A 27,907-nucleotide genomic window follows, 5' to 3' on the forward strand; every position below is an offset into this window, starting at 1 on the left:
TCCATCCATTATGTCTCCATCTCCACCTAAATAGAGTGAATCATAAACCAATACCAGTAAGGCATTTATTAATGCTTCCCAAAGAATAAAATATAAATGAAAAATACTAGGAGAAAAGCAACCATATTTAAGTTCCAACTGGTTTGCAAAAGGGGTGAAGGTGCTGCTGGTGAATGTGGTGGTGAGTAAAAGCTAATCATGAATAATAATAATAAAAACCATGCCAAACCTAACAAGTTAGGGCCTTGTCGGATGATGTACCAGGTTATGACTTGTTAGGCTTGGCAAATGAACAAGAGTAGTGCTAGGGTACTACAAAGTTTGTTGCATTGAGCTTACAAGCTCATGTATCACGAATCATAAAAAGGTTGTTTAAATATTCATTTAAGAAATAGTTGAAGCTCACCAATTATTTTATTATCACTTCAGTCAGTTTGTAAGGTTTATTTTATAAAAATTGCACTAGGTAGAGCATTTTTCAATTAACAATATTGTCAGCGGATCTGGATGTTTACGGCTGAAAATTCCCTAGCAATAAAAGGAGCCGGTATATCCTGTATATGCCGGGTGCAAGATATAATTTTCGCAATATGCCGGGTGTAAGATATAATTTTCGCAATAAAAGGGGACTTACTGAATAAAGGAATATTTTGTTTCCAACATCTATTTATTTAATCGTATATGTCGGGTGCAAGATATAATTTTCGCAATATATCAGGTGTAAGATATAATTTTTGCAATAAAAGAGGACTTACTGAATAAAGGAATATTTCGTTTCGAACATCTATTTATTTAATCGGTGGATAGGAGGTGGGCCGGAGTTTTAATGCAAACTATTAGTGTTCTCCCAACTAAAACTCCCACACGGAATAAAGGACCATTAAAACTCCCACCCGTCAAAAAGCAGACGTCTCCATGTATTTATTAATATGCCACACTAGCTAGAAGTGAGCTAAAGACACCTTACACCTCTCTGTCTCACTCTGTCAAAACCATGGTCCTTCCCAAAGAAGAAAACTTGGTCTATGGCTTTAAGCTTTCCTCAATTGGGCCGGGTCGATCTACCGGGTCAGACGTGGTTCATGACCTGAGTAACATGGACTTGGCCATGAAGCTCCACTATCTTAAAGTGGTTTACTTCTTTAATAGCCATGCAGCTCAAGGTTTAACCCTTTTGCGCATGAAGGAAACCATGTTCGACTGGCTGAATGAGTACTACTACACCAGTGGCCGCCTCCGGAGATTGGAGTCTGGGCGTCCATACATCAAGTGCAATGACTGTGGCGCTAGGTTCATCGAAGCTCAGTGTGACAAAACCATTGATGAATTTCTAGAGATGAAGGATTCGTCTCTTCAAAACCTTCTCGTTTCCCAACAAGTCATTGGGCCTGAACTATCATTCTCTCCCCCAGTTCGCATACAGGTATCTATCTTATGTATATATACGTACTTAAAAAAGTTTTAAGTTAGTAACTCTCATGCCAAACATTATATTAATCGAATACCGTCATCATCCATAAATAAATACAACCATGTCTGTTTTTTTCCCTTTCATAATTTTTTTTTCTTTTTTTAGAATGCCTAAAGTTAGCTTAATTACTATAGTTTTTTTGTTGTCGAATAAGAAACTTGGTATTCAAACCCCGCCTACAAGAAAATTTAATTCATGTTTTAGGCTAATGGTAAAAGCAATTATTATAGAGTGGATATCATAGGCTGAAATTACATATACAATCTCTTACATTTTGATATTTTGTAGGTATAAAAGATGTGAGTAAATAATATAATTCAACAATAGATTTATCAAAAATACTTTAGTGTGGTGCGGTGGTCACTCCATAAGTATAAATGTTTGTGGAATGTGGGGGAGAATGGTCAGGGTTCAAGTCTCTAGAGGGAATTTCATATACATATACACTTAAATTATGTTAGACTTAAATTATGTTAGAGTAGAAATTTTATCTTGTATAAAAAAAAATTAAAAAAAAAAAAACTTGAATGTGATACTAAAGAGAGTTAGCAAGTATAACTTAAATCTAATCCATCCTACTTAACCAAAAAGAAAAATGTGAACTTAAATATCATGATAAATATTCCATTATAAATTGATAAAAAATTTACTTGGACTTAATATGCATGTGTAAATGTACGTGAATTAATTTGTGTGCCAAAATTTTTTTGCCCTCTCTCTCTCTCTCTCTCAAAATATGGAATTTGTCCATAAAATATACACATGGATCATATATGCATGAGAGAATGATATTGCATATATTTGTTGTATACAATATTTTTGCTCCTTGATACCTTTCTCTCATCTTTTATACCTCTCCTATATCAAGAATGACAAAACTTAAGTGTAGTATCTTAAAAAATAAATTTAAGGAATAGCACCTAAATATTATACATAAATCTTGCCCTATCAAAAATGATATTCATTAAATTTTATTTCTAACGTAAGTCGAACTTGAATTGATCAACAAACTAGATTATATACAAGATTGGTTCATTTTTTTATCGAACAAAGTCAAGTTTGTTCACAAGTAGCTTGATTAACTTATTCTTTTATCTTAAATAGTACTATGACTAAAAGTTTTAGTCCTTTTACAACTCTATATAAATAATCATTAATTAAATTATAGTCAAAATTGTTAGTTACGTTTTGATCCCTAGTACGACTTGCTACCAACTTGGAAATTAAGTCCAAGTATTTAATTAACTGTATTTAGTAGATGAATTGTTCACAAAGTGAAAACACAACAGGAAAAGTACCCCGAGGCTTAACCCAAACTAGTTAAATTCACTATGAATAGGTTGCGATACAATCAAGACTATGAAGGCCTTCACTACATGTAACTTGACTTGTAACTAAACTCCCAGTTTCTTGCTATAAATGCTTCCTCAAGCTTTGTCTTCACAATGATTTGCTACTGCAAGTCGAGACTTCAATGGAACCGACAAAGCTATCTCTCAGTTACTTTCAAAGCCACTTAAGTATTTGTAACAGTCTGTGGTTTTAGTATCACACTCCAACAACACGAATGATGATTTTTTGTGTTTTTGGTGGTTTGAATCTTCTTTCAAAGGTTTTGTCTATAAGAAGAGGGTTGGGTTGTTGGAAGGCACAATTGGGTAAACAAAGTTTTTCGTTTGATTCGAATGGTTGTTTTCCTTCTCTAGATATTAGGGTTAATGTAGGGTCTTAAATTTTTAATACAAATAAGGTTTGGGCTATAGTTTGGTAGGAAACTGACTTTGAAAGAAAAACAAACAAACAAACTAACAAATCCCTAATCCTAATTGATCGAATGTCCAATGAAGGTCTAACGAGAGATTTTGTTTGAATCTCGCTCGTCGAGTTCTTGCCTTTCATTTGACTGAGTTTTGACTTTTCTCAATTGAAACATTATGATCAACACTCCTTTTCCAACTTCAATTGTAGCTTTTGTTAACCATAATTACAATACAAAAAAAACCACAATACATGAAAATTTGTCATGGAGTTAGCCAACACAAAAAATCATAACAAAATTTTTATTATTCTCTATAATTAAATAGAAAGGTTTTCATTTATGAACTTATAAATAATTAAATATATAATTTTACTATGAAATTGACATTTAAACCATTAGTAAATTGCAAATAATAATCTGATAAATTATATGTTATTAGTAAATTGAAAATAATAATTTGATATCCTCTGAACTTATTACAATCTTAAAAAATTCAATATCAGTCTATATAAGTATATCTTTACTAGACTCTTTGCACGAGTATTGTGCATGCTTAAAGACTCTTTTATATATATATATATATATATATATATTTTATAGAAACAAAGTGCAAATAATTTGATTACATGCAAGTGGAGCTTTCGTCCGCCTTTTTCATCTATTTGTTTATCCTTATTAATTTATGCTATTTTCTTTGGTTTATACTTAAATAGAATTATTTTTGAGGAACATCTAAGAGTAGTGATATCGTGATACAATAACTAATACAAACATCAACCTAAAGAAATTTTCATAATTTAAAGCAGGTTAATCATTCAAGGAAATAAAGAAGGACAAAACTCTCACACATTTTATTTTTAATTGAAAATCTCAATACTCTCATAACTTAATACAATAACTAATACAACATCAACAGCAACAGCAAGGTAATAATGTCAGAACTCACAGTTAATAACTAACATAAAAAGTATTTAATTTTTTCAATGGTTTTTACCCTAAACATTCTATATAAAAGAAACAGTGATATAATACTTTTGAGATTGCCTTCAATTCATCTATAAGGTCTTGAAAATTTATGTTGTGCCAGCCTTTCACCATGAACTTCATGCTACCTTTGCCCCAAAGCTGACAACTATGGTATCAAGAAGATTTAAAAATAAAAAATAAAAAATAAAAATTAAACAGAACATGTTATCAACCAAATTTCTTTTTCCTAATCAATTAAATTTTTATTCTGTAACGAGAGAGAATGAAAAACTCACCTATTATCACAATTGCTTCCCCTACATACATTCGAATAATAGTAGAAAAAAGATGTTAAATCAATTTGACAAAATTCTATTTGACATGAAGGGGGAAAAAAATCTTAAAATTCAAAAATTGAAATTTTATTAAATATATAAATAAAAATTATCTAGGTGAAAAAAGAAAAAAGAAAAAAGAAAAAGAGTACCCTGAAAGTCCTAACTAAGCCAAAAGAAACAGTTTTTAAATTAACAAATCTAAGATTTAACATAAAATCCAATTAAACCAAGAATGCCAAACTTTTTTTTTAAAAAGTACATTGTGCTTGCCTCTCCACAGATCTATGCTACCTTTGTTCCCAAAGATGATTTTTGTAATATTAAAAAAAAAATGTATAAACAAATAAAGAAAAATAATCAGAACCCATTATCAACCAAATCCTTGCTTTCCTAATCAATTAAAAATTTTAAGTGCACTTAAAACTAAACAGAGAAATTAAAAAGAAAAAAAAAACTCACCTAGATTTGGAGAACTTATATTTGAGTGTGAAATCAAATGGGATTGAAAATAAGGCAAAATAAAGGGAGAGAGATATAAGACTGCTGAGTGTGAGATTTTGTATTGACAAAAATGATCCAAAAAATTGTGGTAATAACTATTTTATACGTGTAGTTCTCCATGAAATTGTGTTGTTTTTAAATTTTGAATTTTTGAAAAAAGTGCTTCTAGCTGAATTGGCATCTCCCCATGTACAAAGTGCTTGTGTTATATAGGGGTAAAGGTTCGAGCTGTGGAATTAGCAACATATTGTAATTATTTCTCAAAAAAACTTTTGAAAAAAGTAGACTATGGGGAGTTATAATTTTTTTTTTCTTAAAAATTTTCCCGGTCATTATTGTGATAATTGTATGAATTGGGATAAGAATGAGTAGTTATCTATACTCTTATTTAAGAGCTTCCTCTATTTGGGATCCTCATTTTTTTTGTTCAAGAATACTCCTACGCCCTTATGTTTAAGTAGAGACAAAATTAAAGGAAATTTTGGTAAAAATACAACTCTAACTCCCACTAAAACATTGCCTAAAAGATAGGATCACTCTTTGATTTTCAAATTGCTTTATCCATTTATAAATTAGATTATCAAAATAAAAATAGTATATATAAAATAAAAACATAGGTTTTTTTTTTGTTTGCTACAAAATAAACATGTAATATTTGTTCATTTTTTAAAGCTAGCCTCATGACACTCTTGATTGTATTTTAGTTCTAAATGCATAATATTAATGAGAGAAAATGTAAACCTTAAATTAGAATGAATGAAAAATTATGACACTATAAAAAAAAAATAAAAATAAAAAGCCTCGTCGCACGTGATTGCACGCGCAAAATGTGTGTGATGTGGCTAATATTTTTTTTTTAAAAGAAGTAACTATATAAACTATCAAATAATTTTAAAAATTAATCGTATATAGTTAAAGTATCTAAATTGAAATAGATAACAAATTTTTATATATAAAAAAAAGATAATAAATAGAAATATGAATAAAATAGAGGTAGAGAATGTGAACATTTTTTGTGGTTAAGGGATAAACGTGGGTATTCAACAAATAAAAAAGAGAGGAGATAAATGTGGGTTAGTGAGAAAGTGGTTGTAAGCAGTGTTTTTCATAGAATCATAAATGTATTTTTTGGGATTCTCCCCAAATTTTGTCTTTGGATGTAGGAGTATTTTTAAACCACAGAAAAATCCAGTTCAAGAAAGAGAATTTTATGAGGAATATTGTGATGTTATTGACCTATTCCTAAAACATTTGTAGAAGAAGTCATTGCTTACTAAATGGGGTATTTTTGACCTTCAAAAAAATCTAAATCAAAGAAGAGAATCATGTTATAGATAATATAGATAGATACATGTATACATACAAACATTTAGAGTTATATATACTTGTAGTTCCAATTAGTTCAATTGGTAAAATCTCTGATAGTTGAATAAGAGATGGGGTTCAATCCCCACTTATACCAAATGATAAAGAGCTATCATTAAGAGCGAATATCATAGGTTGGAACTCTCTCAGAAAAAAAAAATAGTGTTATATATACTTAAATCGGGCTTTATACTCAAGAACTTGTTCACAAAATAATTGTTATGTTTGAGTTTGACTTGTTAAATAATTGAGTTTAAATTTGGGCTTGACCTTATCTCATATGATAAATAAACAAGTTTCTTTTCAAATCAAGCTTGAGTTGTGCATAAACAACTCAATTCATTTATAGTGATACCTCTTATCCCACTCATTCGCACCTCCACCACCACCACCACTAGTTCCTAACCCTTTAATCTAATAAAATTGGACCCTGAATCATTAACCCAATTGAACCTAAAGATTTAAAAATGGGTATGGGAAGGATTTTTTTTGAACTTGTGAAAAAAAGTGTCAACTTGAACTGCTAAAACAACAGGTTATGTTAGGTTAACTTGTTGGGCAAGCAGTAGGTCCTCTTTCTAGGAAGAATTAAAAATTTTAAAAAAAAATTATATGCTTTATGATGATGCTGAGATCGTCAGTCAAGTAGGTTCGTCCAAATAGGTCAGCACGGACTTCATCCCTATACCTGCAAGAGTAAGAATGGAATCCTCTCTAAGTAGTCACCGGTGTGGTGCCGGCCATAGAGTCTCCGATGGTAAAGTTAGTGACTAGAAATGGCAAAGAGGGCTTATATGAACTACAGCAAATAGAGTGTTTCAGCGAGTGTGTATGTATGTACCTTGTTTAGCTCTGAGATATGTCTTATCTACATCCTCATTCTTTCTAGCCGTTGTACCCTATTCATGGTGGTATAATTGCTTCTTTTGTAACGCCTCTGCGATCATTCAATGTAGGCTTTGATGGGTCTCCAACGGTCTTATTGGTCGATTGGTAACTGTCCGAGGCATTGAATGCTCCTTTTTATGGCGCTTCTACTGTCGTCCATGCTGAGGAGGGATGGACGATGACACTTGATGGGCTCGTCTAGACAAATATTTATTGGGCCTATCAGCTGCCCCCCTAAGTCCTGTGGTCGTCCTTACATGTAATGACAATTATAGGAAGATGGGAGGTTTTTTGTTCAAATGTGGTCCTTGGGATCCCGTTTTAGTCGCATTTAATGCGTAGCGGCAGCGCCATACGCGTCGTGGCCACGTGGCACATTCGGACTGGTAGAATTCAATGCTTCACTCATGTGTCTTTTGGGTTTCCCACCAATTTTTAGTTTTTTATGCCCAACTCTATTAAGCTGTCCCTTTTTCTCTTTCCTCCTTACTTTCTCCTATTTGCACCATTGTTGCTCTGTGTTTCTCTTCTCCGAGCTTTCTATTGCGTTTCTCCTTTCTGGGATTGTCCCTTTTGAGGTAGGGTTTCTTTCCTCATACTTTATTCTTTGTAGCGAACTTTATTGGCAAAAGATTACCAGTATTTTCCTTTTCATGTTTTGGGATTTGGAGTTTTTCCCCCCTTTTTTCTTTCTTTTGGTTAGGAGACTTTGTCCTTCCCTTTTGTTTTTCTTTGCGCGCTTAGGTGCTTCTCTAGGCTATTCTCGTTCTTTTGGCTCTTTAATTAAGAGTTTTGTGTTTGGGGGTAGTGGCTTAGGTCTAGCGTTGGCTGATCTGCTCCCTCTGCTTCGTGAGTCAATGGATTGGTTTGAGGGAATAGTGGGTGAATGGAGAGCTATGTCAGAAGTGAGGTCTAGTGAACTAGAAACTAGGTTGTCGTCTAGTGATGACCCCATCGAGGTGAAGGAGGATACCGCGGCTTCTAGCCCAAGAGCGGTTAGGGCTTTTCATGCCCTCGGGGAGGTGTGTGGTCTGGAATCTAACACCCTCTCTAGGCTTAGGGATAGGTTCTGATTCCCTGAGAGGGTTCGGATTTGTCTTCCTCATGGAGAGGAATGAGCCTGTCATTTTTCACCTGGGGAAGTGTGTTTCTATGAGGCGGCTTTCCTGTGCGATCTTAGGTTTCCTGTCCACCTCTTCATTATGGAGCTTTTAAATCATTTCAACATCACTCCTGGGCAACTTATGCCAAATTTGTGGAGGATTGTGATTAGTTGTATGGAGATATGGATGGCTGTCACGGAAGGGGACATGATTATGGTGGACGAGTTCACATATTTGTAATATCTAAAGGAGTCAAAGGAGAATGGGTACTACAAACTTGTGCTCTAGGTCAGGAAGGCTAGGATCATTACGGATCTACCATCTTCCTTCCAATATTGGAAATTGAGGTTTTGTTTTGTGTCTAGGGACGAATGGGAGACTCCTTCTGATGAATTCTGGGGTGACATTCCTATGTTGCTTCGTCGTTGGAGAGCCCCGAGTCTAAGTGTGTCATCCTTCTACAAGTACTTTTTCTTTTCTTTTCTTTTTTTTTGTTTGTGGCTAATCTTTCTACTCATTGTGCTGTTAAGAAGCGTCCAAAGCTCAAGAGCAAGTACAAGAGGCATGTCAAAGCAGCTACTGAATACACCAAGACTATTGATGACTTTGACGAACTACTTGACCCAAGAACCTTGTCTCGTCATTGCCTTGGTCCAGAGCCTTCCTCCTTCGTCCTCCGCACCATTGAAATCAAAGAAAAGAAGAGTAAGTGTTTATTAGGTTCGTTACTGACTTGGATTTTTCTTTCCCTTTTTTTTTAAACAAATGTTTCTCTTTCGCAGAGATGACGACGAAGTTTAATTAGGGGATGTATGCCAAGATGAAATCTAAGAAGAACGAGCCCCTCTCTAACCTCGGAAAGAGGGTAGTGCGTGTCGTGGAGAAGGGAACTCCCGTCACACCTGTTGCCTCCACCCCTGAGGCTACGAGGGCTGCATCTCCTGCCAACTCCGTGGAAGAGATTACTCCTTGCCCAAAGAAATAGCCAATGGCGGATAAGGGCAAAGAGAAGGCCGACTCACACTCGTCAAGCGTCTGGGACGACGCCGACCTAGCGCTGATGAGGGCGTAGGATGCCTTCACTGCTGAGGAGCTCAAGGCTTTCTCTGATGTGCCTTCCAACGAGATTACGAGTCATCACATTCACAAGTTCGTCCAGGTGAAGTACTTGTATCACTCATTTTTCATCTCTTTTCCTCTTTTGTATGGATCTGAAATTTAGATGCTCTATGTGATCTTCTTTTCGGGTGCTAGGGGAAACCATCCACATTACGTCGGAGTACCTGAGTCAGGAGGCAAAGGCCACGTCAGTGGGGTCCAAGGTGGAGGCTCTAGAGGTGGAGAAATTGAAGCTGAGGAAGGATCTCATTTCTACCATGGATGAGGCCAATACTACCAAGGAAAAGGCTAAGTTTTTGGCTAACGACCTGAGGGTTGAGAGGCAGCTGACCTTAAAGAAGGATGAACAACTCCAAGCTACAAAAGGGAAGGTCAAGACCATTGCTACCAAGGCCGTTGAAGCCTTTCAACAGGCTGATGAGTATATCATTGTGCTCTTCAGTTGGTATTACAAGGGCTTTGAGCTCCTTCGGCGGTATCTCATCAAGCACCCTACTGGCGTGGACTTGGGAAGTTTGGACCTGGAGGAGGTAGACAAGGAGATGGAGGAAGATGGGGCTTCTCAGTTCATTGATGTTGCTCCTGAAGGGAATGCTCCAGAGCCCAATCCTACTAGTGGTAACGAGGCTATTGCATGAACCTATCCAAGTACATATATACTTTTTTTTTGGGTGCTCAGTGTGTTTTTGGCTTTTAATTCCAAGACAATGATTTTTGCCCCGTGTTTTTTGGGCTTTTAATTTCTGTTTATGGACAATATATGTTTATGTTATCGCTCATTTTCATACCTTTAATGGTTCTTTTCTTGTTATGTTTGATGTATGTGATTGGCGCTTTTACCAGAGTCTTTGTCTACTTACCCCGTCTATGGGTACTTAGTCGCTTTTAGATAATTTACGTCCTGCTGTGGAGTTCACTTAGGCTTCATTAGTGACTTACCTCCGTTAGTGATTTACTTTCATCCAACGGAATCTTATCACTCAACATTTTTTAGGTGACTTACATCCAACTAAGGGATTTTGTCACTTTGGCTTCGTCAATGATTTACATCCGTCTAGCGGAATCTTATCACTTTGCCTTTTTTAGGTGACTTACATCCAACTAAGGAATTTTGTCACTTTGGCTTCGTCAGTGATTTACATCCATCTAGAGGAATCTTATCACTTAGCCTTTTTTAGATGACTTGCATCCAACTAAAGAATTTTGTCAGTTTGGCTTCGTCAGTGATTTACATTCGTCTAGCGGAATCTTATCACTTAGCCTTTTTTAGGTGACTTACATCCAACTAAGGAATTTTCACTTTGGCTTCGTCAGTGATTTACACCCGTCTAAGGAATCTTATCACTTAGCTTTTTTTAGGTGACTTACATCCAACTAAGGAATCTTATCACTTAGCTTTTTTTAGGTGACTTACATCCAATTAAGGAATTTTGTCTCTTTGGCTTCGTTAGTGATTTACATCCGTCTAGTGGAATCTTATCACTTAGCCTTTTTTAGGTGACTTACATCCAACTAAGGAATTTTATCACTTAGCCCTTGTGTTCTAGGCTTGCGTACAATGAGCTGGAATATTGGCTGAATAGTGCTTTTATTACTTTATTTCAAACGTGGATACAATTGTCTTTTACATTTATTGATGATACTTCTTCAAATGCTCAATGTTCCATGGCCCAAGCAGTTTCTTCCCGTCCATTGTCTCCAGGTGGTAGCTGCCTTTTCTTGAGTAGTGGATGATCTTGTAGGGCCTTTCCCAGGTTGGCCTAAGCTTCCCTTGGGTTGGATCCTTAATGGCTGGTGTGACTTTACGTAGGACGAGGTCTCCTATGTTGAGTCTTCTGAACTTCACCCTCTTGTTGTAGCATTCGGCCATCTTCTACTGGTACTTCATCAACTTTTGGGATGCTCCGTCTCTCACTTCGTCAAAGCAGTCTAGGTTGACTCTCAGCTGATAGTCATTGCTGTCTCCACTAAAAATTTTCTTTCTTATGCTAGTGACCCTTACTTCTACTGGAATTACTGCCTCGGTGCCATAGGTGAGCCTGAAGGGAGTTTCTCCTGCCGGGGTTCTTACCGTAGTTCTGTAAGCCCACAAGACATTATGATAGAAATATGCATGTACAACGGATCTACTTCATTCATAAATGTTAACATGCACCATGTAAGTTTTAGAATATAAGAACAAGAGAGTGTATCTTGGAGCGGTGAATTTCAAAACGGAAGATCCGAAGTACTTGGGAACACTTTCAATTTTCACTCCAATTCCACTAACGCCCAAGATGTGTGGTCTCTCAATCAGTTTACAAAGGGAGAATGTCAAAGTGTCTAACACTTACATACACACCACTTCACAATGATGTTCTTACAATTCTCTACAGAAAATTTTGTATGTTTCTCCATTTGAATCTAACTGATTATCTAATTGGGCTAGCCTTTTGGGCCTTTTCAATTGGGCTTAAGTGTGTGGCTTGGAGTGGGACCAAAAGGGACCAATAAGACACTAGCTCCAATGGGCTTTGGGCTTTGGGCTTTTCTATCAACTCTTGACAAGTTCAAAGTTACCATTAATTATATTTAATACCACTATATAAATATAATTGCACTCTAGGCCTTATTTATAAATTATATCTCAAGACTTTATTGTACATGCAACCCCTTCATAAAATATTCGTAGTAATACAAAGTCATGAATATAAACTGCCACTTTATATATTACTGCATCTTAATCCTTGAGTCCCCGGTTTAATCCTTTAAGTTATTCATCATATATTTATGAAATCTAATTTCATAAATGTATACTCTAGTAACTATTTACTAAAGTAGTTAGGCCTAACATTCTGAATAACAAACCCATTAAACTTATCTCAAGTGAATATTTTGTATCTCCATTAAGAGACTATGAATTTCATCTTGAGAATATATGTTCCATCAACACTAAATGTGGTTACCCAACATATTGAGGTTTTGACCGTAACTTTAGATCTCACTCCTGATATATCAAAGCAACCTATATTTCATGATCAGGTCCATTATCCTCTCAGAATTAAGAGCTCATGTTAATATAAGTCGTGAGTTTATTATTCATTTGATAGTCGTTAGGAAAATAATAAATCTCACACCGTTCCAGTTCAATATGTCTTAACTCTTAAAACATATCAACATACCAACTAGAAATCTCTATTTCCATGATCAAGACAAATCATCTTAATTGATATGTTATAGTCTTCACAAATGAAATGCCCAATTTCATCATCGACTACGAACTAAAATTCTGAGTTTACAAAGAACTTGTGATTTATATCTTCTGTGACTAAATCACATATACCACATACTATGCATCTCATGGACTATATGATAATGTCTCAATATTCATGTTACCATTATTTTAGATAATAATAAAACAACTTTATTAATCATAACATTAAGTCATACATAATGTCATACATAATAACATACATAACATCATACAATAGGATTTAAGGACACTAATCCTAACACATTAGGCAATTCCTTTGGCTATGCGCCCTTTGCTCCTTCCAGCTGGGCTTTAATGATCTTCAGCAACGTTCGGTTCATCACTTTCGTCTGTCCATTGGCTTGGGCTGTCTTGGAGATGAGAACTGGTTCTTGATCTCCAATCCCAAGCAAAAGTCTCTAAAGTCTTGGCTGTCGAATTGTCTTTCGTTATTAGATATTATCATCTGTGGTATCCCGAATCTGCAAACTCTATTCTTCCACACGAAGTTCTAGATCTTTGCCTCTTTGAAAATTTCCAAACCTCTGACATTTGTCGCATCATTCAATGACGAACTCTCTTGTGTCCTTCTGCATAGTAGGCCAGAAGTAACTTGTTCCAATGATCTTACTTACCAGTGATCTTAGGCCTGCGTGGGCTCCACATATCCCCTAGTGGATATCCTCCAGGGTGTACTTAGCCTCACTTTTGTCAACACAATTCAGGTAGGGCATGGAGAAGCCTCTTTTGTATAAGGCATCGTTCAAGATAGTGAACCTGGCTGCTCTCTTTTGGACTTTCTAGGCCTCCTCGACGTCCTGCGAAAGTCATCCATCTTGAAGGAAAGATAGAATTGGGGTCATCCATCTACTTTCGCTTTGAATTGCGAAGGTGTGGATCTCTTCAATGCTTGAACACCTCTAAACTTCCATTTTTAAATCTGTGCTCGTTGATCCTGCTTCTAACGATGCCTGCTTCGCTATCTCGTCTTCCTCCATATTCTGACACCTACGGACCTGTATGAACTCTACCCAATCGAATTCTCGGGCCAAATGCCTCGTCAGTCTCTAGTATTTCTGCATTCTCTCCTTCTTTGCTTCATACTCTTCTTCCTTTATCTATCCCACGACCAGCTTAGAATCGCTCTGGAGAAGCAAGTTTTTAGCGCCCAACGCCTTTTTGACCTTTAGTCTGGTCAGTATTGCCTCGTACTCCGCTTCGTTGTTGGTGGCGGGGAATTGAAGCTGAACTCCGTATTTGAGCGTATCTCCTTCTAAGGTAATGATAATGACCCCTACTCCGCCCCTTTTTCGGGCTAATGACCCGTCAGCTTAGATTGTCCATCTCTCCACTTCATCCGATGCCCCGTCTTCGACAGGGGTCATGAATTCGGCGAAAAAGTCTACTAGTGCTTGCGCCTTGATAGCTGTTTTGGGGTGGTACTCAATGTTGAACTGGCTAAGTTCAATCGTCCATTGAACCATTCTTCCTGCAACCTCGGGCTTGCTCATTGACTTCTTTATGGGTTGATCCATCATCACCAGGATAGGATTCGCCTGGAAGTAGGGGCGCAGCTTTCTTGAGGCTACAATCAAGGCGAATGCAATCTTCTCGATCCGTGGGTACTTTGTTTCAGCTCCTTGGAAGGCTTGACTGGCATAGTAGAATGGGAGTTGTGTTCCATTCTCTTCCCAAATCAAGGCTGCACTCACGGCTGTAGCTGATACTGCTAAGTATAAGTATAGGTCTTCCCCTTCTTTGGACGGGCTTAGGAGAGGTGGGTTGCTCAAATAGTGTTTAAGCTCCCAGAAGGCCTTCTCGTACTCCTCCATCCAGGTGAATGCTTGCTTCAAAGTTTTGAAGAAAGGCAACCATTTATCTGTCGCTCTAGTGACGAACCTGTTGAGTGCTACTATCCTTCCTGTTAGTTTCTAGACTTCCTTCACCGTCTTTGGTGATGCCATCTCTAATATGGCTCGCTCTTTTTCTGGGTTTGCTTCTATTCCCCTCTAGGACATCATAAACCTTAGAAACTTCCTCGACGCCACCCCAAAGGCACACTTGCTGGGGTTCAGCTTCATCGACTATTGCTTGAGAGTAGTGAATGTCTCTTGGAGGTCGTCCAGGTGTGCAGATTCTTCCTTGCCCTTAATGAGCATGTCATATATGTATACCTCCATGTTTCTCATAATTTTCTTACTGAACATCCTATTCACTAACCTCTAGTAGGTTGCTCGTGCATTTTTTAGTTCGAATGTCATTACCTTGTAGCAGTAGAGCCTGTGGCTTGTGATGAAGGTAGTTTTCTCCTAGTCTTCTTTTGACATCTTGGTCTAGTTGTATCCCGAGAATGCATCTATGAATGTAAGGAGCTTGTGTCCTACCATGGAATCCACCAACTGATCTGTTCTTGACAGGGGGAAACTGTCTTTTGGGCAAGCCTCGTTCAGGTTTGTGAAGTCTACGCACATCCTCCACTTCCCATTTGCCTTCTTTACCAGGACGACGTTAGCTAGCCATAGATAATAGACCTCGCGAATGAAGTCTACTACTAGTAATTTGTTTACCTCGTTCATAATTGTCTTGTTTCGTTCAAGAGCAAAGACTCGTCGCCTCTGCTGGACTGGCTTCTTCTTGGGATCTAAATTCAGTTGATGTTGGATGACCTCAGTTGCTATGCTTAGCATATCCTCATGACTCCATGCAAAGACATCCAAATTACCCGTAAGGAATTGGACTAGTTTTTTCTTCATCTATTCGCTCAAAGTATTCCTTATCCTTGTGGTCTTTGCTAGTTCCCCATCTACTAGCTCTACAGTTTCTAGGGCTTCCACTTTTTCTTCCTCTTTCTCTTCGATCATCCATGTATAGTTCTCTTTTGCAGCTAACACTGCTTGGTAGCATTCCCTAGCCAGCACTTGATCTCCCTTGACTTCGCCCACGCCATTCTCTGTTGGGAACTTTACCTTTAGGCAATAGGTGGACGTGGCTGCCTTCCAGTGGTTGAGTGTAGGTCTTCCAATTATCACATTGTACAATAAAGGACAGTTTAACACCACGAAGTCAAGCTGACGAGTTAACTGTCGAGGGTAAGATCCCACCGTGACCTTCAGTGTCACTATGCCTTTGGGGTACACTCTATCTCCACTGAAGCTGACGAGGGGGGACTCAAAAGGTCGCAATCTTTTAGGATTTACCTTTAGCTGTTGGAAAGCAAAAAAGTAGATAATGTCCGCAGAGCTACTGTTGTCTACGAGGATCATCCTACTATTAAACCCCTCTATCATGAGCATTATGTCCAAGGGGTCATCATGCGAGCACTTTACCCTTCTGGCATCTTCTTCTAAGAATAAGATGTCCCTTTCCGTCCTCCTTTGTTTCAGGGGTGGTATCCTGTGGATACTGTTACCTGCCTCTGTTGCGCCTTATTGAGGGATCTAAAAGACCCACATGTGGATGGTCCTCCTATGATCTTCTTTATTTCTCCTATTACGCTCTGTGGACGGTTGAACGAGTTTTCCTTGTCCCTCAGAACAGCTTTGTGTTTATCCTTGTTATCACTCCTAGATTTGCTAGAGTCCCCCTTCTTCACAAACTTCTATAGCTTCCCTCTCCGAATGAGCTTTTCTATCTGTCCTTCAGGTCTCTGCAATTTTCTATGTAATGACCGTGATCTTTGTGGAAACGAGAATACTTCTTCTTATCATGCAAATTAGGGGATGAGTGCAACGGCCTTGGCCATTTGAGGTAATGCCCGTCCTTAATCTACGTCAAAATTTTGTCAACGGGCATAATTAAAGGGGTAAATTTTTCCGTCTAAGGGGTTTTATCGTCTTTTCGCTTGTTCCCATTAGTGCCCTAACAATCCCCCCATTCTCTTTTTTGCCCCTGCAATCATCTCCCTTTTCTTCCCTCTCCCTAGGCTTCACTTCGTCCCTTATCACTGCCAGGGCATTTTCAACGTTCATATACTTCTGCGCTTTCAAGAGCATTTTCGCCATCGTCTGAGGAGGGCTCTTCGCGAGTGCACCACGAGCTTTCTAGACTTTAATTAGACTTTAAAGGTCGTCAGCTGCACTTTGTCGTTTGCTTCATCTACCTTTAAGGCTTCTCTAGTAAAACGCTTCACATATGACCTCAAGGTCTCCTTCTCCTCTTACCTGATGGTGAGCAGATGGTCTGCCGGCCTTTTTGAGCGCTATCCACAACAAAATGGCGTAAAAAGGAATTACCCAATTACTTGAAGCTATAGATGGACGATGTTGGTAGCTTAGTAAACCACTCTCGTGCTACTTCTTTGAGAGTGATGGGGAAAGAACAACACAATATCTCGTCAAGGGGCTGTTGAAGGCTCAGAGTTGTCTTAAGGTGTTGAGGTGGTCTAGAGGGTCTTTCAGACCATCGAACTGCTCGAGCTGTGGGAGACAAAACTTTGAAGGAATTGGGCACTCCAAGACCGCTGTTATAAAGGGCGAGTCCATCCTCCTAACCATTCTATCTAAGCTCCAATCCATTTTTTCCCTTATTGCATTTCTCAACTCGTCAATTTCCTTTCTCATTTCCTTGAGGAGGTTTGAGTTCGCTCCCTCAGGAGTAGTTGGTCGCCGGTGGTCGTTCCCTCTTTGGCTGTCTCCTTCATCGTTCCGGTTGGTCCCAAAACGATTGTCTCCTTGCTGAAGCTGCAACCTCATCTCCTGGTTCTATCTCGTGAGCTCCTCCACGCTGGCTATGAGTGTTTGGATTTGCAAGGCTAATGCTACAGAATCTTGCGGCATGCTGGACTCCATTTGGACTCTAGAGTTGAATGGAACTACGCTCTTGAACCTAGGTGTGAAATTGTCGTTCCCACAGATGGCGCCAAACTGATGATGCTGAGATTGTTAATCAAGTAGGTTCATCCAGATGGGTCAGCACAGATTTCGTCCTTATACTTGTAAGAGTAAGAATGTAATCCTCTCTAAGTGGTAACTGGTGTGGTGCCGGCCACGGAGTCTCCGATGATAAATTTAGTGACTAGAAATGGCAGAGAGGGCTTATATGAACTAGAGCAAATATAGTGTTTCAGCGAGTGCGTATGTATGCACCTTGTTTAGCTCTGAGATTTGTCTTATATACATCCTCATTCTTTCTAGTCATTGTACCCTATTCATGGTGGTATAATTGCTTCTTTTGTAACGCCTCTGGGCTCATTCAATGTAGGCTTTAATGAGTCTCCAACGGTCTTCTTGGCCGATTGGTAACTGTTCGAGGCATTAAATGCTCCTCTTTATGGCGCTTCTACTGTCGTCCATGCTGAGGAGGGATGGACGATGGTACTTGATGGGCTCATCTGGACTGATATTTATTGGGCCTATCACTTTCTAATTTTGTTTATTTTATAGTTTCAAAATCAAATATTTTTCCCTTTGATTTTCACTTTCAGTTTCTTCTCTTGCTTCATCTTCTCTTTCTTTGGGTTTGACGAAAGTCAAGCTCTCTGCGCTAGCTACACGGCTCATCTTTACGTATTTGGTGTCATACTCTCACTTAATTATAGTTTATCTATCGATATGTTGATCTACGATTTCCCTCTATTAGGACTTCCACCAACATACCATCAAATTGTTGTTGCACTCAACTATTAAGCTCGATAATATATATTTTTTTCGGCTTAAAACACCTTTTAATTTTTGAGTTTTTTCTTTTGCTCAATGTTATTTTTCTTTTTTCTTTATTTTTTGAATTCATTTATGAATGGGTACAAACAGTGACGAAGCCAGAAATTTATCTTTGAGGGCCATATATAATTTTTTTTTTTTTTGTATAAAATGTAAAATTATAAGGTACAATTCTTCATAATGCAATTTTTTTTCTTTTATTTGTTGACATAATTATTAAAATACCTATGTATTCATTTTAAAGATGCTGAATGTTTAATTATTATAATTTGTTGACATATGTATTTATGGATTATATTTTATTTAAATGAAAATTATGTTATTTTTAGACTTTTTTAAATATATATGTATAGTATTAGGTATGGGGCCAAAATGATAAGGTTATTTAAAAATTTCTAAATTATTTAGGATATTTCCAAAAAAGAAAATTTCAAAAATTTTGGGGGCTCAGGCCCCTTGGTCATCAAGTAAATACGTCACTGGATAGAAAATTTACATAAAAGAAATAATAGCCAAAAGTTTCAATTATTCAATTATTTTATGTTGTTTCATTTTTTGATTGATTCCTCTCTCTCTCTCTCTCTCCAATACAACCTATTTGTTATAGTCTTCTAACACAAATATACCATATTTAATATCAATTTTACCAAGTCACATGTAATATACATGGCAACTTTTATGAATAGTCACACAGGGACCAAATACTACAAGACCAACTAGTGGAGTAATAGTCCTCATGAATTTTAATTATTGTTTTAGTAGTATGTATAACATTTGAAGGTTTGGACCTAACGATTTTTTGCATAATTGAAAACAGACCATTCTAAATTAAAATCTAGTCCAAAAAAATTAGGAGAATTATACTTTTTCTCCTCACATTATACCCCATTTTACACATTGTCTCTTGAGCTATTGAAATGTATAATTGACTCCCAAAGATATAACTTTGTAACAATTAACCCTCTACCATTTTTTTTTTTAGGTTAAGTTTAAGAAAATTTAGCATTAACAAACCAATTTACTCCTTCCTCCAAAACAAACAGTAGATGGTAAATTGGTTTTTTAATTCTACATTCCATTAGACTTAATAGAAAAGGTGAACAAAGAGGGTAAAGTTTTGCATGTTTATGGGGCGATCATGTATTCTTGTAGTTCCAAAAGGGGTTAAAGTGCAAAATAGCGTATTGTTTAGGTTGGAAAAAATATGATGTCCCCAAAACATCAAATTAAATAGCCATATGGCTACTTTACCCATATTTACATGAAATTTTTATTATTTACCATTTGGGATTTGGGTGTTATGCTGTGAGCTTCCTCCAAAAAATTGTTTGTTTATTTTCTTTTCTTTTCTTTTCTTTTAAAAAAATCGTTTTACTTGGAATCACTACTACAAGATTTCATAAATTATCTACAAGCCTTTACAACTTATAAAAAACTAAAAATAGAACTTGCCATTTGAACTTCATGAAATTGTCAAATATTTATGAATTTGTGTTCATGACTATTAATTAAGGACCAAAAAATTGATGGCCTATCAACTTATCTATATAGTGATTGTACTTGTACAGTAATACAATATATATAGAACATGAAAATTCACAAATAAAGTGTAATAATTGTTATAAAATAGTTAGAAATAATCTCGCAATGTAATTAAATATTTTAATAACAAGTGGTGCAACTATTGATAATAAGTTCTTCAGAAACCACAATTCTGCGTAATCTTCTTTGACCCTCGGTCGATTGAGTGTGTGTAACAAGAACACAAGAACCGTCATTCATAAACTTTTATTAATTGATTCGAGAGTCTACCGATAGTCTAATGAAACATAACATAACAAATGCATTTTCCATTGGCTTTTTCTATTATTCTTTACATTTTATCTCATCTTAAAAGATACACTCTTCTACTTCTAAAGCGGGATAAAAAAAAAATTCTTCCCCTACCTAAATAAGATTCAAACTTATATTATTAACTTTTTAGATATATTAGTTTGTTTGGCATCAGTTTCAGATTTTAGTTTTTATGTACAATTTTTTAAAATCTCTTCTTCTTTTTTCCGCATTTTTTCACTTTTTCAATTTTTTTCAAAATACAAGTATATTTTAAAACATTTTCAGCAAAAAAAATTAAGTAAAAAGCTAAAATATGTATGTCATATTAAGTGATAAGCTAATAGTTATGATACACTTATAATATACTTATAGAAAGTATGTCTACTCTGCATATGATGAATACGTTTCCCTGCTATCAAAAAAAAATGAATACGTTTCCCTTTTAATTTGTGCAGGTAACCCGTTTCAAATGTGGAGGAATATCACTGGGCCTAAGCTGGGCCCATATCCTTGGAGATGCATTCTCAGCTTCAGAGTTCATAAACAGATGGGGCCAAATCGTGTCTGGTATTCGGCCCAACAAGACACCCAACTTTCCCAAATCAGACACACAAACCGAGAGTGAGAGATCCAAAAACCTACCACTTTCGAAGGATAAGGACCCACTTTCTGTGAAACAGGTCGACCCAGTTGGAGACCATTGGATAACTTCCAATAGCTACAAAATGGATACATTTTCGTTCACTATAAGTGCCAGCCAGTTAGCCACTATACGGGCAGAAATTTCAGGTGAGAACCAATTTGACCAAATCCCAATCTTTGAATCTCTTTGTGCCATCATATGGAAATGTGTTGTCGAAGTTAGAGAACAGGCTCCACCTAAAATAGTGACAATGTGCAAAAGTGATCCGAGGAAACCTACCGATGGGAATTTAAGTAACACTCAAATTATAAGTACAGTTGAGGCAGGTTTTTCTATAACAAAGGAGACGGGTCCAAAAAAATTGGCAACATTGCTAGTTAATCAAGCTGTGGATGAAAGAAGCCAGATTGAAGAATTAGTGGAGAGGGATCATGGGGTATCTGATTTTATAGTTTATGGAGCCAAATTGACTTTTGTGGATTTGGAAGAGGCTAATTTTTATGGGTTAGAGTTGAATGGACATACACCAGATTTTGTGTACCAATCTATCGAAGGCGTTGGAGATGAAGGAGTAGTTTTTGTGCTTCCAGAGCCAAAAGATTCTTGCAAGAACAAAAATGACCATGGAAGGATAGTGACAATAATTTTTCCAGAAAATCAAATGGCGGAGCTGAGATCTGAGCTGGTGAAGAATGGTCTACTTCTTGATGGTAATCTTGCTTAAAGGTGCCGTGTGTGTGAACGTGTTTACTGTATCGTTGTCTAGAAATAAAAGGGGTGTTTCGACTAAAGAACCAATAAGGCCATGCCTATCTACCTGTATTTGGCCTATGCTAAGATGTGTCCGTGTCTTTTAATCAGAATTACCGTCTCCTAAACTATATTTGTGACAAGCTAGTTATCTTTAGCTTGGAAGTTTGGAAATTGTGTATTGATTGTCTAATAACTTTTGTATATTTGTGTTAGAACTTAGAAGTGGTCAAGCAGCATTTATTGTAGGCATTGATTACTAATGTGCATGTATTTGTTGATAATTTTTTTTTTTTTTTTTTTTTGTGAGAAACAAACACACACACAAGGGAGGGAGAAAGATGTTCTAACACAAAAGTACACCACAACTCCACTAAAAAACCATGGTAACTTTTAAGAGAGGGTGTGACAAGTTATACTACACACAACATACTCTCCTAAGTAATGTGGGACATTAGTTCAGAAAATATTTTTAGAAACTTTTTATGAGAAAAGGAAATTGATAAATAATTTTTTATGGTTTTTTTATATTTCACATGAAAGTGGTGTATAAATTTTTTATTTAAAAAATTGTTTGAAAAATATGTCTTGCTTTAAATTTGAGTAATTCCTTCATTCAATCAATCAAGCGGTTTGATCATTTTAAGTGGCATTCACAAGATACCTGCTATTCTCTTAGTTGAATCTTTTGAACTTAAGGTGGGGGTAAAAAGGTGGTCGAAGGAAGATACATTGGGTCAAATGGGACATTCTTTGTCAACCCAAATCAGAAGGTAGACTGGGATTCAAAGATCTGGTCAACTTCAATGATGCATTATTGGCTAAACAAGCATGGAGATTACTACACCACAAAAACTCTTTATTTCATAGAGTGTTTAAAGCTTCTTCTTTTTTTCCAGATTGTTTCATCTTAGAAGCTTCCACCTCAAGTTCGGATTCACACGTATGGCAGAGTATTTTAAAGGGGCGGGATGAACTATTGAAGGGTGTTAGGTGGAGAGTAGTGTGTGGAGAATCTATAAGTGTGTGGAATGATGTCTAGTTTCCCTCCCTATCCCATCCTCGGGTCAACTCTCCAATGGTACTAGGTTTTGAGGATATGAGAATCTCTAAACTCATGGATCCGATCACCAAAAAATGGGATAGAAATCTTATGCATGGGTTGATCATCTATAAAGAAAGAGAATTCTGGAAGAAAACTAGAATCTTCTCATTGGTGAAAAAGTTACAGAATGAAAAACTAACTATTACATAATCAACACAATTCATTTATATACACCAAAACAAGGGCTGAGCATTCCGCCCAAAATAACTACCTAACTAATTTAGGAAACCACCTATTAGCATGTGACAGCTGTAATGCACTACTGCTTCTTTCTGGCACGTGATGCTACATGTGTTGTGACTAATTGATTTTTTGTCGTTTGTCTCTCTACAATAATCTTCTTCTTGCCGTTTAACTTTGTCGTTAAGGCTCTGTTTTGGCTTCAACACTCCCCCTCAAGTCTTGAGGTGCAGACTCAATGACTTGCACTGAAGATGATTGCTTTACTTTCTTAGTCACTAATATATCCTTCAATCCCAATTTCTCAGATAATCTTGTAAAGGAATTATAGCCTAAAGCTTTAGTAAAGATGTCAGCCACTTGTGCATTTGTTGAAACATGAAATGTTTTAATCATTCCCTCTAAAATCTTGTCTCAAACTAGATGGCAATCCACTTCAATGTGCTTAGTCCACTCGTGAAAGGCTGGATTAGCAGCTATATACAGTGCTGCTTGATTATCACAAAACAACATGGCTGGCCTAGAATATTCAACCTTTAAATCCTAAAGTAATTGTAAGACCCATGTTATTTCACAAGAAACACTAGCCATAGCTCTATACTTAGCTTCTGCTGAGAACCTTGACACTACTCCTTACTTCTTTGATCTCCATGAAATTAGTGAGTCACCTAGAAACACAGCATAGCCTGTTAAAGATCTTCTTGTATCAGGGCATCCAACCCAATCCGCATCACAAAAGGATTTAATCTGTAAATCAGTCTTGCTAGGAAAGAAAATCCCTTTCCCTAGTGACTCTTTGATGTATTGTAGTACTCTATAAGCTGCTAGTAAATGAGGTTCCTTTGGCTGTGAGACAAATTGGCTTAACCTATGCACAGCATAGGTAATGTCAGGTATGGTTAAAGTTAAATACAATAGCCTCCCAATCAATCTCATGTACTTCCCTGGATTTGCAAGTGGCTTGCCTTCAAACTTAGACAATCTCAAATTTTGCTCCATAAAAAACTTCATAGGCTTAGAACCACGGAATCCAGTGTTCTTTAAAATTTCAAGGGCATATTTTCTCTGGTTTAAACTGATACCTTCATCAGTTCTTGCTACCTCAAGTCCTAAGAAGTATTTTAGTGAACCAATGTCTTTCAAACCAAACCTGTCATCAAGCAATTTCTTCAAACCAACAATAGAGTCAGGGTTGCTTCCAGTCAATAATATGTCATCTAAATACACCAATAACACTGTGAAAGAAGTTCCTTGAGTATGAGTAAACAAGGAATAGTCTGACTTAGATTGCACAAACCCCATCTGCATAATAGTGTTTGAAAACTTTTTAAACCATTGTCTTGAAGCTTGCTTGAGGCCATAAAGACTTTGCTCAACTTACATACCAAATTCTGCTCCCCCTTGCTGTGAAAACCAGGTGGCAAACACATATAAACATCCTCAACTAAGTCACCATGTAAGAAAACATTATTAACATCCATTTGATGGAGGAACCACCCTTTCACAGCAACCAAAGAAAAAACAATTTTGACAGATACAGACTTAGCTACTGGAGAAAAAGTCTTTGAATAGTCTAAACCAAGTTTTTGTGTAAATCCCTTGGCAACTAAATGAGCCTTATACCTCTTAATGGTACCATCAGGGAGATACTTGATCCTATAGACCCATTTGCAACCTATAGGAGTCTTACCTGGTGGTAAAGGTGTTAAAGTCCAAGTGTCATTGATTTCCAAAGCCTCAATTTCTTTGTCCATGGCAGCCTTCCATTCAGCAAATTAAACAGCCTGATGAAATGAGATTGGTTCTGAAGGAGGTGAAGTGACTGGCATAACAAAAGAATGAAATCTAGGACCAAGATATGAGTAATCCAAACAATCTAAGATGTCATATGGCAACCCTGAACCAGGCTTAGTGCATACAAACTTACAAGAATAGTCAGAAAGGTAGGAAGGGGGATTATGAGGTCTAGTGGACCTCCTCAATACAGGTAGAGAAGAATTAGGAGAAGAAGAAAGAAATGAATCAGAAAGAAGAGGATCATATGAGGAAGTATCATGAGTAGCAATAGGAACAGATAAGTGAGTACTAACGCCAATGGAAGGAATAGGATCTACAGAAGCATCAGCTGATGCAACAGAATCAATTGGGATAACAAAAGCTTGAATAGGAGGAGTAATATGGTCAGAGATAGGAGCAGTGTAGTCTGAGGTGCAATGGGGAAAAATGAAATCATCTAAGTAAGAAGAAGAAGGCTGAGATGTAGTGACATAGGGAAAAATGTGTTCATAAAAAACAACATCCCTAGAAATGTATACTGAATTAGAATCAAGATCCAATACCTTGTAACCTTTAATGCCATAAGGATAGCCCAAGAAAACACACTTCCTAGCTCTAGGTGCAAATTTACTTCTATGATGAGACAATGTAGAAATAAAACACAAACATCCAAAGCACTTAAGATGATGACAGGAAGGAGGGGAATGGAAAAGCAACTCATAAGGACTTTTATTTCCTAAGGATTTGGAGGGAATTCTGTTAATCAAATGGACTGCAGTTAGAACACAACCCCCCCCCCCCCCCCCAAAAAAAACATAAAGGAACATGATATAGAAACTTTAAACCCCTTGCAACATTTAGAATATGTTGATGCTTCCATTCAACAATGGCATTTTGTTGAAGAGTATCAACACATGCTAATTGATGCAAAATCCCATTAGAATGAAAAAAATCTTTGAGGAAAAATTCAGTACCATTATCACTTCTAATGGTCTGAATTTTGCTGTTAAATTGAGTATTCGCCATATTAGCAAACTGAGGCAAAAAGACTTGGGTTTCAGATTTATGCTTGAGAAGATAAACCCTTGTGCATCTACTGTAATCATCAACAATAGTCAAAAAATACTTAAAACCATCAATTGTATTAGTTGCAAAAGGACCCCAAAGATCACAATGAATCAATTCAAATGGTTTAGAAGATACATGAGTACTGACAGTGAAAGGAAGTCTCTTTTGCTTAGAGAAATGACAAACATCACAACAAGTAGTTTTATTTGAAACATCAATATTTACAACTTGCTTCAACAAATCAAGTTTTGAATGACAGCAACAGCAAGAGTAGAAGCACTTGGTTTGGAACCTGAATCTTGCAGCAAGTACAAGCCATTATGTTCCTTACCCAGACCAATCATGCTCCATTGAGCAAGGTCTTGAATAAAACAGCAATCACCAAGAAACATAAGACAACAAGAAAGATTCTTGGTGAGTTTGCTTACTGAAATGAGGTTAAAGCTAAAAGAAGGAACACATAAAACACCAGTAAGAGTGAGAGTAGGAGTGATTTGGACAATGCCTACATGTGTAACTAGAGTTTGTTCCCCATTTGGCAAAAAAAACACAAGTTTGGATTATAGAAGTAATTTCAGTGAATAGAGTGACTGAGTGCACCATGTGATCAGTAGCACCAATGTCAAGGATCCAAGTATTAGATTTATAGGCATGCTTATAAATAACTTTGGCAGAAAATATAGAATGAGAGAAATTAGGTGGAATCCAACAGGGATTGCCTGAAAAATTGGAAGAACAAGAAGGTGAAGTAGAGGTGGAAGGTTGTGAATGTGGAATGGAAGGTGTTGTCAAGACTAAAGCAACTTGATGACCATGCTGTACAGTTTGTGCTTCAGTACTTGAACCAGGAGCCATGTAAGACTTCAGAAAACCAAGGAACTACTCTCATTGAGCCTAAGAAAGAGGGCATTGTGACAAGGAAGTCTGTGGACTAATTTGTGAATTAGAACCCCCAAAAGTATGATCAAGAAAGGTCTGTGAAGTAGGAACCAAATCAGATTAGGCACTTACATTATGGTAAACATTGGTAGGAGGCAAACTTGCACCCAGTGTTGAAGAAAAACCATCCAAACCATAAGTTCCTGATGGCAAAATTGCAGAAACTTGATTTTCCATAGCTTTGTTACCCCTTTTTGGTTTATAACCTAGAGGATAACCATGAAGCTTATAACATTTGTCTATTATATGGCCAATGAGACCACAGTAAGCGTATACTGGTCTGTCCTTCTTAGAATTGCCTCATTTTCCTCCATGAGAATAACCTTGATTGCCTTGCTGTTATTGGCATACATAGCAACAGCATCTGAAGATTGAATCACATTAAAATTATGATCAATGCTCCTTCGTTTTTCCTCTTATAAGATCAAAGAATACACCTTACTGAGAGAGGGAAAAGGCTCAATCAACAGAATTTGGCTGATCACATTGCCATAACTGTCATTGAGTCCCATTAGAAAATGAAACACATGCTCCTTGTGTTGAGCTTCCAATTGAGAAGTCTTGGAACCACAAGTGCAAGCACAGGTACATACTGTGAAAGGTTGATAATTTGCAAACTCATCCCACAAGGTTTTGAACTTTGTAAAATAGGAACTCACCGAGAGTGATCCCTGTGAAAGGTGTGAAATTTCCTTTTGAAGCTCAAAAAGCCTTGGAGTGTTGCCTTGAGAAAGCCTATCTTTGAGATCAATCTAGAGATCCTCAGCAGTGTTGATGTAGATAACACTTGCTTTAAGCTCCAAACTAAGAGAATTTGTCAACCACGAAAGCACTGTGGTATTACATCTACTCCATGAATTGAACAATGGAGAAGATGGATCTGGCTAATCGATCCATTCACAAAGCCAAACTTATTCCTAGAACTCCAGGCTAAGAACATTGATCGCGCCCAACTCAAATAGTTTTCTGGTCCAGTCAAGGGTTGCGAAGTGAGAACAAGACTTGGATTCTTATTTGCAGGAAGGAAAAATGGATTGTTCGCATATTCATCCACCATGACAGCACTAGAAGAAGGTGCTGAATTTCCAGTCTGTGATTGAGTGTTAGTTGTAGAATCAGAGGTCATGATCAAGAAGCAAAACCTCAATCAATGGTGTTTGGAAACTGAGAAAATGAGAAAATTTTCTGAGAAAAGAAAACTGCTCTGATAC

At 36.9% G+C, this 27,907-nt stretch overlaps 2 protein-coding genes across 2 annotated transcripts; one reads left to right on the forward strand and one right to left on the reverse strand.

Annotated features, from left to right (window-relative positions):
* Positions 1-955: 955 nt before the first annotated feature.
* LOC142623575 (protein ECERIFERUM 26-like) lies at positions 956-21,879 on the forward strand. Its single transcript, XM_075797014.1, has 2 exons — positions 956-1,423; positions 20,691-21,879. Exons 1-2 carry the CDS (start codon positions 995-997, stop codon positions 21,600-21,602), a joined length of 1,341 nt encoding a protein of 446 aa, XP_075653129.1. The 5' UTR covers positions 956-994; the 3' UTR covers positions 21,603-21,879.
* A 2,809-nt stretch (positions 21,880-24,688) lies between these two features.
* Positions 24,689-27,822, reverse strand: LOC142625133 (uncharacterized). The gene is made up of 9 exons (XM_075798834.1): positions 27,541-27,822; positions 27,356-27,448; positions 27,139-27,256; positions 26,973-27,060; positions 26,769-26,886; positions 26,477-26,618; positions 26,015-26,118; positions 25,528-25,925; positions 24,689-25,322 (listed from the first exon to the last, which is right to left on the reverse strand). The coding sequence occupies exons 1-9, from the start codon at positions 27,820-27,822 to the stop codon at positions 24,689-24,691; spliced, it is 1,977 nt and encodes a 658-aa protein (XP_075654949.1).
* Positions 27,823-27,907: the final 85 nt, after the last annotated feature.

The sequence above is a fragment of the Castanea sativa genome, chromosome 2 (genome assembly GCF_040712315.1).
Source record: "Castanea sativa cultivar Marrone di Chiusa Pesio chromosome 2, ASM4071231v1".
Classification (NCBI taxonomy): domain Eukaryota; kingdom Viridiplantae; phylum Streptophyta; class Magnoliopsida; order Fagales; family Fagaceae; genus Castanea; species Castanea sativa.

What these genes read in the sequence shown, in the direction of transcription:
- LOC142623575 (XM_075797014.1), top strand. Translation starts at nt 995, where the DNA reads ATGGTCCTTCCCAAAGAAGAAAACTTGGTCTATGGCTTTAAGCTTTCC. An exon ending in CTCCCCCAGTTCGCATACAG is followed by an intron (nt 1,424 to 20,690) that starts GTATCTATCTTA and finishes TAATTTGTGCAG; the next exon opens with GTAACCCGTTTCAAATGTGG.
- LOC142625133 (XM_075798834.1), bottom strand. Translation starts at nt 27,822, where the DNA reads ATGACCTCTGATTCTACAACTAACACTCAATCACAGACTGGAAATTCA. An exon ending in TGAGCCTTTTCCCTCTCTCA is followed by an intron (nt 27,061 to 27,138) that starts GTAAGGTGTATT and finishes TTCAATCTTCAG; the next exon opens with ATGCTGTTGCTATGTATGCC. An exon ending in CTTCTACTCTTGCTGTTGCT is followed by an intron (nt 25,926 to 26,014) that starts GTCATTCAAAAC and finishes CATTTCTCTAAG; the next exon opens with CAAAAGAGACTTCCTTTCAC.